The 12675-nt window shown below is 38.4% G+C and overlaps 1 protein-coding gene across 3 annotated transcripts; it reads right to left on the minus strand.

Annotated features, from left to right (window-relative positions):
- Positions 1 to 3807: 3807 nt before the first annotated feature.
- Mmp27 (matrix metallopeptidase 27) lies at positions 3808 to 12606 on the minus strand. 3 transcript variants are annotated; one of them, XM_047517555.1, is made up of 11 exons: positions 12560 to 12606; positions 11975 to 12105; positions 10943 to 11181; positions 9668 to 9816; positions 9444 to 9575; positions 8584 to 8745; positions 8285 to 8405; positions 6908 to 7038; positions 5946 to 6105; positions 5273 to 5376; positions 3808 to 4340 (listed from the first exon to the last, which is right to left on the minus strand). In XM_047517555.1, the coding sequence occupies exons 2-11, from the start codon at positions 12074 to 12076 to the stop codon at positions 4102 to 4104; spliced, it is 1539 nt and encodes a 512-aa protein (XP_047373511.1). In that variant the 5' UTR covers positions 12077 to 12105; positions 12560 to 12606; the 3' UTR covers positions 3808 to 4101. The 3 variants fall into 3 exon arrangements, with proteins under 3 accessions (XP_047373511.1, XP_047373512.1, XP_047373513.1); XM_047517556.1 differs by lacking the exon at positions 6908 to 7038 and having other exon boundaries at positions 8289 to 8405; XM_047517557.1 differs by lacking the exons at positions 6908 to 7038; positions 8285 to 8405.
- Between the last annotated feature and the right edge of the window lie 69 nt (positions 12607 to 12675).

Consider the following 12675-nt stretch of genomic DNA (forward strand, 5'->3'; position numbering starts at 1 on the left):
TTCTTTCTTTCTTTTGGTACCAGAGGTTGAACCCAGGGAAACTTACCTACTGAGCCACATCCCCAAACCATTTTATATTTTATTTTGAGACAGGGTCTCACTAAATTGCTCAGGGTCTCCCTAAATTGTTGAGGCTGGCTTTGAACTTGTGATCCTCCTTCTTCAGCCTCCCAAGCAGCTAGGATTACAGTCATGCACCACTGCACCTGGCCCCCTCTCAAATTTCTTTCTCTATACCCAGGTTCTTCCCTACAGGGAAGACATATACATCTAACTGCCTATTGGACATCTTGATTTTCTTCTCAAAGTTATTTCCCTCCCTGTGAACACACCTCAGTGAATTACCACCTCTGTGAATGCACACTTCTTTCTTCTACCTGTTTGGAATAAAAAGTTGGGTTACAGCTGACTCTTCCCTTTATATGATAGCACATATCCAATGCATTAAGAAATTCCATTGTCCCTCCCTTCAAAATATGCCCAAAGACTATTTCTAACTGCTTCACCATCTACTGCCTGGATTGTTGTGATAGCCTCCTAATGGAGCTCCTTTGTCTATTTTATTACTCTGTTGTATTGTCCTCAGAGCAGCCAGCCCTCTCATTCCCAAATACAAGTCAAATACTGTTGTTTCAGATAAAATCTCTCTAGACTCCAAAGTCTATATAAGGGCCTTTAAGGCCTGACATGAACTGTCTCTGACACTTCTACTTCTCCATCCCTCTTACTCTGTCCCTCACCCAATTTCTCCCAGCCACAGGCGTTTCTTCTCTGCTCTTCGGCTAGGCACAGCACATTCCCACCTCAGGCCCTCTCACTTACTGTCACCTCCCTGGAGCGCTCTTTGCCCCAGATATGGTTTCCTTGCTCACTTCTTTCACATATAGGTCTCGAGTCTTCACCGTGAGCTCTGTATATGTAATTCATTTTAGAACACACCAGGTTTTTCTCTCTCTCTTTCTGTTCTCTTCCCCTAAGTATCAGTGAAGTGTCAGTGCGGGTGGTGCGGGGTGTGGGGAGACACTCTTAGTATTTGAAGCAGGGGGAATGTAATGCAGGAAAGGGCTGAAAAGCCAAACATGGAGAGTGAGGCAACCTGGAAGTTAGAACCAGTGGGACTCTACAAGCCTCCTCTCTGCAGGAAGGAAGGAGGAAGCCGTTGGGATTACCTGGTGTGAACAGAGACCACAGTCTTTGAGGCAGAAACTACAGAAGTGAAAAGACACAGGCCCAGTATGGATGCTGCCAAGGGATGGAGAGGGAGACACCCGCTGCTCCCTTCCTCCAGTCTCCCCGACCCTCCCTTTAGGTGAACTCCCAGAGGCCTGACTCAGCCTGCAGGGGGCAGCACCAACACCCAGCTCTCTGCAGATCCCCGAAGTGCTGGGCACCCAACTGAGGGCAGACAGGCCCAGCACTGGCATGGTCTGCTTTGTTTTTCCTCAGAACATGTATCGTCTTTGATATATTTGAAATTTTTAATGAATTTGCAGCTTCTCTACTTGAGAAGAATGTCATATCCACAAAGGCAGGGGCTTTGCTGCATCCACAGCCCCTGAAGCCGTGCCTGGCATTCACAAAAGGTTTGTTGAGTGAACAAATATGTCTCAGCAGACAGTGCATCTGACTTCTAGTCAGCAGTGAGTGAATATCTGCTGAATGAACGAGGCTGAGCAGCAGTTTAATACCAAAATGGCTGTTTTCTGAAAAACAAGATGCCCTCTTAACTGAGTCTCTCTCAACAGATATTTATCATCTCATGACTCTGAAGGTTACATTCATTTGGGTAACCCTATAATTTATGATTTATTTTAATATGTGATTCTTTTGAATCCCTAGGCTATTTCCTGAGTGATTTTAGACTCTGGCAATTTCCACTGATCTTTCTGAATTTGTCCAGTTGAAATGCCCCTACTGGGTTCCTTTTTGCTTAATAAATGAAAAAAAAAAAAAAAAACAGTTCAGAAAATCTGAAACTTTGAACTCTGTCAGAAAAATAAAAGTAAAAAATGGAAGAATAAAGCAATTTTGAAAATTGGGTCAGAGTTGTGGCTCAGTGGTAGAGCACTTGCCTGGCAGGTGTGAGGCCGTGTGTTCAATACTCAACACCACATGTAAATAAATAAAATAAAAGATCCATTGACAACTAAAAAAATTTTTTTAAATAAAATAAGTGCTTGTACTATTTATTACTGATAGAATTGAACATTATAGTCCAAAAAAATGGGCAAAACTAATTTATTAAATCTTAAGATTAAAATCAAATCTGGTTTTATGACTAATTAAGCAATAAACACTATGACAAACTATAAATAGAGATCAGACAGAAACATTTCTCCATTTTGAAAAATTTTCACTTTAAGAGGTCTACATTCATTGTTGACTCTTGTTTATATTTTCTTGATTTCTCCTAGAGACTGAATGCTAAGGAATTTCTCAAAGTAACTTCTGGATTTTGATTTCCCTATGATTACAGATAGATTTTTGGATAATAAGTGAATATAGAATTAAAATTCAGGATATTCTGCCAATATAGTAAGTATGTTAAGAATATATATATTTAGAGAGAAAGAGCTTTAACATACTTAAGTTGTATGTATATATATAATATATATGTATATGTGTGTGTGCTTGTGTGTGTGTATATGTGTGTGTATATATATATAAAAATTTTTTTTGGTACCAGGGATCGAACTTCCCCTTCCCCAGCCCCCTTTGTTTTTTATTTTGTGACAGAGCCTTGCTAAGTTGCTGAGGCTGGCTTTGAACTGGGGATTCTCCTTCCTCCCGAACCGCTGGGATTATAGGTATGTGCCATTGCATCCAGAAAGGATATTTTTTAACTACCATTTTCCCTCTTTAAAACTCTCTATACCTGAAGACAAACGGGGGACTGAAAATATGTTGTGTGTTTCAAATAACTTCAAGACCAAAGAACCTCACCCTATTCTTCTGTGAAACAAACGATTCATTCAGGTGAGTGTTTTAAGAGAGTTCACCCATGAAAAACAATAGAAAGATTATGATATGTTTCTCTTTGTCATCAGGCAAGAAAAATTAAAATAGATCATCTCTGTGTGAATTGATTTCTGTGCCACCTCAGCTGTTCAGATCTCCAAAGTGAATGACACTTGTCAGTGTAGACTTGTTCATGCTTATTTTTAAAGCTGTTGCTTTCTTTCCAGACCTGGTCACATGCCCTTGAGAGAACCAGAAGGGACAAGATAATTGTCTGTTACGTTTATCGTTCATGAGATTTTCAATATTCATTTGTACTGGTTAATACACACTCAATATATCACCCCTTCAGAATCAAATTCAACTGACAATTTCTCATCTTCTGGGTGAGAAACTTCATGAAGAGTTTTGCTAACTGATTAGCATGGAGGTTATAAATGTAAAACTTTATCATAAGAATTTAGAAACTCGATGAATACATGATGGAACAAAGAGGGCAGGAACTTTCTATCCCAGACTCAAGGGCCACCCACAGATTTCAGACACAAGGGAGAGAGCCTTACATTTTTTGTATGTGAGGTTGGTGTGCACAAAACCTGGTTTTAACCTCTCTAAGGAATGGTTAAATGGTCAATGTTTGGGAGAGTAGGGGGAACATTTCTATCCTTCTCTTCTTAGAGCCTTACTTGTTGGGGAATTGTCTCTAGTGTTATGCATCCTGTGTCTGCCCAATTTCTCACCCTTTTCTTTGGGAGGTGGAATAACTTATTTGATTGGTGAATTCAGAATGTGCATAGGGATGAGGGATGCAGTTATTGGGTCTCTCGAATACCAAAGAACCAGACCAAATAGAATGCTGCAAATGGTTTAATAAATGTCTTTAGTATTTGGTTATAAAAAATGCCTTACTTTTTCACATCCACAAATCATGAAAAAGGCTTGAAGTACAGTCAGAGATTTTCTTTATTCCTAATAATGTCCTCTTAAAAGGATCAGGTAGCTCAAGATGTTGGATCTCAACCTCAAAGGCATTTAGAACTGGGATAACTTGGTAACTTGATGTTCAAGAATGGTCCTATTCTCTGTTGAGGAATGGTTCTGATTAAGAGATTTCTTGAAGTGTATTTGGAGTATATGAATTTGTCAATAACTATACCTTTTTTTCAGCAGATGAACAATACTGAAAATAAGCAAGCTTAAACTTTTATGATACAATATCTTTACTCCTCCTGAATGAGCTTCCTCCTTGATACTAAAATCAAATGATGAGTCTAATGGTTCTTTGCACTTGAACCAAGTATTGGTTCTCATTATTCGGGTTATGTTCTTTGCTTTAATATCATATTCAAATTGCTTTGATCCACGGAAGAAATAGAAGAAACCTAGAGACAGAGAATTGGGATTAGTTTTTGTGCATAACTACATAATGTTTCCATAGTTGTAAATTTTATGAATGTAGAATCAAATAACATCAAAGAACAAAGAAACTTGTGGAATTATGTAGATACAGTTTACTTTTCTACTGTCATGTGAAAAAAACCCTATTATTTTAATTTTCCTGAAGAGGAAGCCAAAGTATGAAGCTTAAGTTTCAAGGGACTTATTACCTTTATAGCCAGACTGTGGTCTATGCCAGGGGTTCTTAAACTAGGTTTCAATAAAATATTCTCATGAGGAGAAGAAGACCCTTGTGTGTTTGGCTTTGGGCTTTACATCTTCATTTTGTTAAAGCTGTTATACATTTATCTGTTTTAGATTTTGAGGTTCTGTGCTGGATATCATTGTAATGACAGATTGTGTCACTCAAAGACTCCTGATTACGCCATGGTCTAGGCCATTGTCTTTGAAAATATAATAGTTGGACTGTGCACACTAAATTGCCTGAGGCTCTTTTAAAAATTATAGATTCCTGGGTCTCATCTCAGATTCTATTTTCTCAGAGAAGTGGAATTTGTCATTTTCATTCATGAACCCCGAGTTATGTATCTTAAAGTACATACATCGAAGTCCAAGAATCATCGTTCAGTTCACGTGCTTAGTTATTTTTCACACTTTGGGAGTATCTTGAATCAATGATGAGTAAAACTAATTTTGGTACTTCTGACATGTGTTTGAAATATTATCATAGAGAATAGTTCAACACTTACTGACTTTGTGATACAGTGTCTACAGGGTTAATGTTATTGTTTCATGTGTGTACTTAAAGAATAGTAAATTTACACTAAAATCAAAATGTGTAAGATTTTGTGCTACCTTCTCTTACAGTCAATACAATCTCCCAAGTTTGCTAAATAGTTTAGGTGTTGATGTTTACCATTACGCTGGAAAGCAGCACCAATTCGGAGACCAATTCCTGGAAAGTGTTTTACCACTCTCTGTGGGTATCCTCTGTCCATGGTTTGGGTCATCTCATCATACCTGCATAAATGAATTTGAAAGTTTTCTACTGAATGTTTGTTTGGGAGAGCGTCATTCTCCTACTGCTCAATTTAGAGTCAAGCAGAGATATGGGGGAATGGTAGTCCTGATAGAAAGAAACTAATGGGATTAATAATAAAAATATGACCAAGATTATGTTTGGTCAATACTATGTTTATAGTATCATGAAAACAAACAAACAAAAATTACCAGGGAAAAAGACCATATCATTTTTCAGACTGGTGCTATTCTGAGGAATTGTTAAATTAAACTGAGGGCTCAGCTTGGAGCTGTTCCAGATTTTGACTGGATATGTTTGTGTCATTGGCAATTTGGTCGACATCACCAGCTTTATTATTTTACTTTATGTTTATTTTTTAAGTTAGAGAAGACTGTTGGATTCATTGAAACATCCTTTACTTTGGTAAATAGCATTGACCAGAGATGGCCTTTGACATAATTCACTTAAAGAAGACTAGATTCATTTTATTTTTGTCTTATCAAAGTGATGCTATTGTGGACAATTTTCTTCATAATAAAAGGAAAGGATCAATTGTCTATAAACTTACCTCCAGCACCAAATACCCACAAAGAAGTAGGTTTTTTTTGTGCTGTGGTCACAGACGGCTGCATCGATTTTCTTCACATTTCTTGGAAAGCCAAGTGTGTGAATGGACTTGGGATAATCTGGCAAGACAGCATACCCTCTGATCGCCCAGAAATTTTCATCTAGGAACAGAGAAAGTGATTATCTTTGGATCTGTTTCCTAGAGGGAGAAGTAGGTATCTTAAGAAGTTTGAAAATCACTAAATGCCTGGTTCCTCTCAGCTTCAGTGCTTTAGAAACTAGGTAATTTCATGTCTCTATTTCTTCTTACCACTGTTTTAGCTGCTTATTTCATTAATATTACATAAATAATATTTGAGGCCAATAATATGTATATCCTTATCAACTGGCTTTACTGTATTGATTGCTTTTAATCAACTCTATCAAAACTATCAAGTGCGTTTAGACATGTTCTCCTAAATTTTAACCCCCACATACTCTCAAAGGGTAATAATCAGATGAAGTCCATGTTAAAAGTAAGATTGACAGATTAAATAGAAGATACAAGCTAAATTTGAATTTCAAATAAATACTAATTTCTGGCATATCTAAAATACTGCAGGGGGCATACATATCACAAAAAGTAATATTGTTGTTTATTTGAAATTCATAGCATCCAAGATTTTAATTTGCCAAATTTGACAACCTTACAAAAAGGAAACATAAAAGAGAGATTGATTAATGGATTAACTCCTTTTTTTTTAATCGCACAGGTTTCTTTTAGTCCCTATGCAGTTGGTATGGTGTTTATCTTCACAGCCTCAGAGAATCCTTGGATAGTTGTCCTTTTTGGCAGAAACCTAATATTAGTGCAGGACCCCCATCCATTTGGTTCATGCAGGAAGATTATATTTCTTACACTAATACCCACTGTCTAGTTCAGGCATCTAGAGGGAGCAGAGGAATCACAATGGACAATTTTACCTTTAAAAACCAGAATCTTATCTTTGGGGTTCTCATATGCAGCTTGAAGATCAGCTGGCAGTGATGGCCAAAGAGAAGCAATTAATTCAAACTCAACATTGGCAATATCGTAATAGATCCTCCATAAGTGCCTGTGTTGAACAAGAAACACTTCACACATGTAGCCTATGAATCTGTGTTGATGGAAATGTTGCAATCTTAGGCTTGCTTTTTATTTACTTGGTTGGCATCTTACTCACATAATTTAGAGAATTAGCATAATTTTCCCCAGCAAATTTATGTGGTTGTGAGTTTAGTTCTACCCTTTGGACCACAAGGGTCAGGACCCACTTTTTCATCCACAGTCTTGGGTACTTAGGCAAACAACTGGTGATAATTGTAGAAACAGTTGAGTGCTTTCTTTTTTGCAGCAGCACCCAACATTCTAAGCTAACACCAAGCACCCTAGTAGGAACTTTTCTATGCTAATGTTTTGTGGAATGAAGAGATATTATCATTGGCATGGCAAAATATTTCCTCAGAGTTTCCCTCTGGCTGTAAAGTTCTGAATCTATGAATAATACTCGAGAAGCTCCTGTCTTCCATTCCCTTCCCCTCATAGGCAGTTCCTCTCTGTTATCCATAACAGGTAGTCTGTCAGTCTCTGGTGGTTAGAGCATGGTAACAATGGCATGTAATAACAGAGCTAGAGTCCAATCTCAAAGATTTGTTCCTTTGGCCTGCATGTCCTTATCAAATGATATATGTTGTGATACTGTTCTCTGAAAATATGATCATACATATTTATACATAACTGACACACAATGCTACAATTAAATCCAATAAATCACAAACAAAAAAGAGATTTCCTACTACAGCTAACACTTTGTTGATGCAACACTAAGAAATGGTCAGTGGTGTGCAAATGCATATCTAACAACTGGCTCTCCAGGTAAGGGAAAAGTTCTGAATTTGAACATTTGCTGCTTTCCAATGTGTAATCACTCTGGCTATAGACAGCTTAAGTTACCAATATGATTTGGTTTACAGAATTCCTGACAATTTAATAATAGGCTCCTGAAATCAGGTATGAGTTGCTTCCCACATATCACTGGGATCAGTGTTTTATTTTGGCCAAGAAGTCACTGAAAGTAGACTCTACTTGATCTCCTTATATTATGGTAATTCAAAAATTGCTTTAAGTATTTAAAATTAGTGTATCAAATATGATTATGATAAATATGTGGTAAAACCTTCCATTAGTACATGCAGTGATAAAATGTTTTTAAAGTAAGAGGCACACATTTTCACAATCCCCATGATTCCCACTTTTCCCCAAAAAACCTTGAAAAGAAATTTCTTCCTAGGAAGTTGAGGTGTTTAAGGGAATGGGTTTACCTGCCTTTAAAGAACATTACTTCTCTGCGGAAGGTGGTAATAGCATCAAAAGTCAAGTCAGGGTCACAGGCATGGGGTACCCTGGGCCTCCGAGGTTTGGCAGGTGCCTTAGGTAGACCTCCTTTGATGAGAATAGAAATACCACACTGAATTAAGAAGGTATGAGGAAACAGGCCTACACAAGGACCTTACCTAAGTGAATTTTGCTTCATAATATTTCAAGAAGCCCTTTTCTCAACTTCCTTTCTGAAAAACTTCCTATTTAGTTCACATACATTCAAAGTGATAATTTTGCTCACCATAGATGGATTGAATTCCATTGATATCATCCTGAGACAATGGGTATTTGCTGGGATCCATGGAGACATAATTTGGGAACATCAAGGCTGTTTGATCATTGGAGTGAGAGAGTCCCAGGGAATGACCGAATTCGTGAGCAGCCACAAGAAACAAGTTGAACCCTTAATAAAATAGAAAAGGTCAATACATGAGTGGTTGCATCTAAGATTAGAGAAGGGAATGAAGAAAACTCTTACTGCACAACAGTTAATTTTTATAATATAGGCACCATTATATCTGGGAAATATTTCAATACTAATAATTGGCACTCATAATATCACAGGGAATTTAATCCAGAATAAGTAAAAGGACTGAACTGGAGACTGAGAAATGGATGGTACTATAAATAAAATAAATAAATACTATAGCACTTGGAAGCAGGAGATGACTTCTACAACTGATACAACACATAATGTGTTCTGCCTTTTAAGGTGTGCTTGTGGGTACAGGCCTTATACATCACACAGGATCATGACCCACTGAAGGACTGGGAAATTTCTGCCAACTGTGTGTGGTCCACACAACACTTGGTATAGTTTTAGACACATGGTGAACCCTTAGGCATTGTGGAGGTATGAAGGAGTATGTGAATAAATGCAGAATGATCACAGCAGGACTAGAGACTTTATGTGGATAAGGCTTTACATCACGAGCACCATTGTCTGAAGAGATATTGCGCACTTCCATCAATCCATCCTGGAATGTGGGAAACTGTGGGGAAATGGGAAGTCTACAGGGACAAGGAACTCGTTGCACTGCTCTTCTTTTCAGATATTCTTTAGAATAATTTGGCTTGGTTCATAAAGAAAATTAGACTCACCTGATGTGTCCTTGGTTGTCCAGTTTTCATCCTCGTCAAAGTGAGTGTCGCCACCCAGACCCAGGCCAGGAGGAAAGGCATGGCCCAAGACTCCCAAGGGGCCATCAAAATAGCGAGGACACCGGCCATGCACTGAGCGAGATACAATCCAGGGGGAGAGAGATCAGCCTGCTCAAAATCTCCTGAGATGACATAGCCACACTGTTCTCTGTGGAAAGGCTTACCTCGAGTCCTAAAGGCAATCATGATGTCTGCTATACCCTTAGATATCCTGGTGAATGTTAGTGGAGTAACCTTGCTCCATACCTCTAAAGCTTTTTGGATGGCCTCATCCACATCAACTCGTTCCATATCTGGAGTATAGTTCATTATTCTGAAAAATTAACAAAAATTGAGCAATTCCTGATCAAACATATATGTATCCACCCACATACTATAAAATCATTTCTGGTTTACCAATCTTGAGCTGCAGTTATTTTTGGTGTGGTACTGTTTTCTTACATTTGTAAACTACTTTATTTAAATGGAGTACTTTTTCCATATACTATTTAAATCAATTCTTTCGTCTTCTCTATGAATGAGGTAGTATTATAACACTTTAACAAAGGGAGCACAAAGAGATTAAATGACTTCCCTAAGATCACACCCTCAGTGGGACGGCATTAATCTCATGCATGCATTTGCTTGTATATGAATTATTATAAATATGTTCTTAAAGAATTGAGACTTATTTTCTTGAATGTCTTATGGAATTCAGTCTTATGTATATATATCATTATTTTAAGACTCTTACTCAAGACCCTCAAAGAGTTACTCTGGAAAAGATTTTTCACTTGTTTGTATTTCCTGTCTGGCGAAACCAGCTTATATCTCAAGTCCTAACACTGAGTAAGATGAAGGAAGAACTTGTCAGAAAGGTTCCAGAGTGGTGGTCAAAGTCACTGCCACTTTCTCAGATTGGGGACACACATCGTTCCTTTTCTGGCAATGGGATGACCCCCTATTCTTTGAGGAGTCAAAGGGAAACCCCATATTCACACTGGGACCCATCAGAGATTTAACAACACACACACACACACACACACACACACACACACACACACACACCTCTAACATGAGTGATTCTGCTCCAGTGCCTTCCCATTTTCTCTGCACATACTCATCCATTGCCCCCAGGCATCTGCAGTTAGATGGCAGGGCTTCTGGTCCTGAGTTCACAGAGGTGGCAGAGCCTAGAGGTTAGAGTATATTTGCTGGAGCCAGTCTCCTGTGTAACCCTGGCTATGGTCAATAACCTTTTGTTTCAGTTTCTCTGTGTGTAAGGTGGAAGTAATAGTAGTGCTTACATCATGGGCTTGTTGGGAGGATGGCATAGGTCACCTCTAAGTGACATGCTTATGAGGGTGCACAATAAAATAAAGGATTGTTATTATCATTCCTTGGAGGTTTATATTCATATTCCTTTTGATTAGGTGGACCTACGTTGGCAGATGCATTACCTGTATGTGAGGTTGTGGTTTCTCCATCCAGGGAGAGTGTAGCCATATTGACCCACATCGGGCACTCCGCACCTTGGTGTCTTCATGATTTCAAGAGTACTTGAATCCAGCTTTCCAGTCACCGTCAATCCAAAAAATGCTTGCATTTCCTGAATTTTTCCATCTAAGAGACTCCTGTTCTTGCTTTGAACAAGATGACTCCCTTCTATTTCAAGAGAGTAGAACTGGTTGAGATATGCCTGACCAAAAAGACAGAAAAAGGCACAGACTACCGGAGAGCAAATCTCCATCTCTGGATAAGACAAAGGTGGCCTGAAATTCTTTTGGGCAGTAGAGAGGAAAACAAGAAAATAAATAATGAGGAAAAGATGAAAGGAAGAAAGCAAAGAGAAAAGAAAGGAGTCACCCTTGTTCTTTCAATGCCAAGAATAGGTTGATTTATGAGTGACTAGAATCAGCCAAACCACATAGCCCATAAAAGACCAGACCTCCACAGAACAGAAGGAAACCTCTACCTGATAGAGACACATCTCACATAGTTTTGCTATTATCTTCATTTTGGTATTTCCTTAAAACAAATTCTAGAACAGATAGGCGATTATCCCTTTTTCAAATTTGTTTGATTTAAGCAAATATAACAAATAAGCTGGACTGACTTTTAGGAGAAATCTCTAAAGGAATGTACTTTTCACTTATATAGAAATAGGGGTTCTGAGTTGTAGATTTGGGTCCTACCAATTGTCTTAAAATGCATCTCTGGAGATCTCCACTCCTGGCAGGGCCACCCCCTCCTCTCACTATTCTTCACTATCTTCAAAGTTGTAGCAAATTCTGCTTCCCCCACCCTGGCCTGCCCTTTGCCTCTCACCCAGTCCCTTGATGTCCTTAAAGCTAGACAAAGGCCAGGTACCTCCTTCTTACAAGAAATTTCTGAACTCTCTTGTAGGAATTTTCTCTCTTTTTAGGTCCTGAGATAAGCAATAAAATGAACTTTTTATTGATAGCTGTTAGTAACATTTATTGAGACAGTACCTGAGCCAGGTGCATGTTTTCCTCATTTTCCACCTCTTGATCTGCAGGAAATGCAGAGGAAAATGTTACAAAAAGCAAACATAGAGGCAGAAGGCTCTTCATTCCTCTTTCTCTTCAGTTAAATCCTGTTCCTGTTTGTACAGAATTCAGAAAGTAATAGTGAGACGTGGCATGAATTGGCTTGTATCATCATTTAATTAATAACAGAAGAGGACACTTGCCATGAAGTGTGTCATGACTTGCTTTTTTTCCCCCTGAAATGGACTTGATTTCACAATCACATTTGGTGATTATTTGGTAAACACATTATTCGCTATTGAATTAAATTCGCTGTGCAGTGAAACTCCAAGTTACTTTTCTCCTTGCAAAGTAATTTTTCTATTCATAAATTCTAGAGTTTATAAAATGATTCTCTTTTGAAGAAACTCAAAATATCTTGGTAGTGAGGTATTCCGAAAAGGCAATTGAGTCAGGCAGGAATCATACTGTGTATTTAACTAAGGTAAACATCAAATATTTATCAAGCGCCTGCTCCTGTGTTGCCTATCCCTGTGACTGCAGCCAGGCTGGAGAACTTGGACTTACACAAATACGAAGGTTGGATAAAACAGAGGCAGAGGAGGCACAGTCTGATTACCAAGACTGAGAAGGACCAAAAGCCGACAGATCACTGCTGATGGGCGTGGCCCAGAGGCCTCATT

Source organism: Sciurus carolinensis, chromosome 11 (assembly GCF_902686445.1).
Source record: "Sciurus carolinensis chromosome 11, mSciCar1.2, whole genome shotgun sequence".
Lineage (NCBI taxonomy): Eukaryota > Metazoa > Chordata > Mammalia > Rodentia > Sciuridae > Sciurus > Sciurus carolinensis.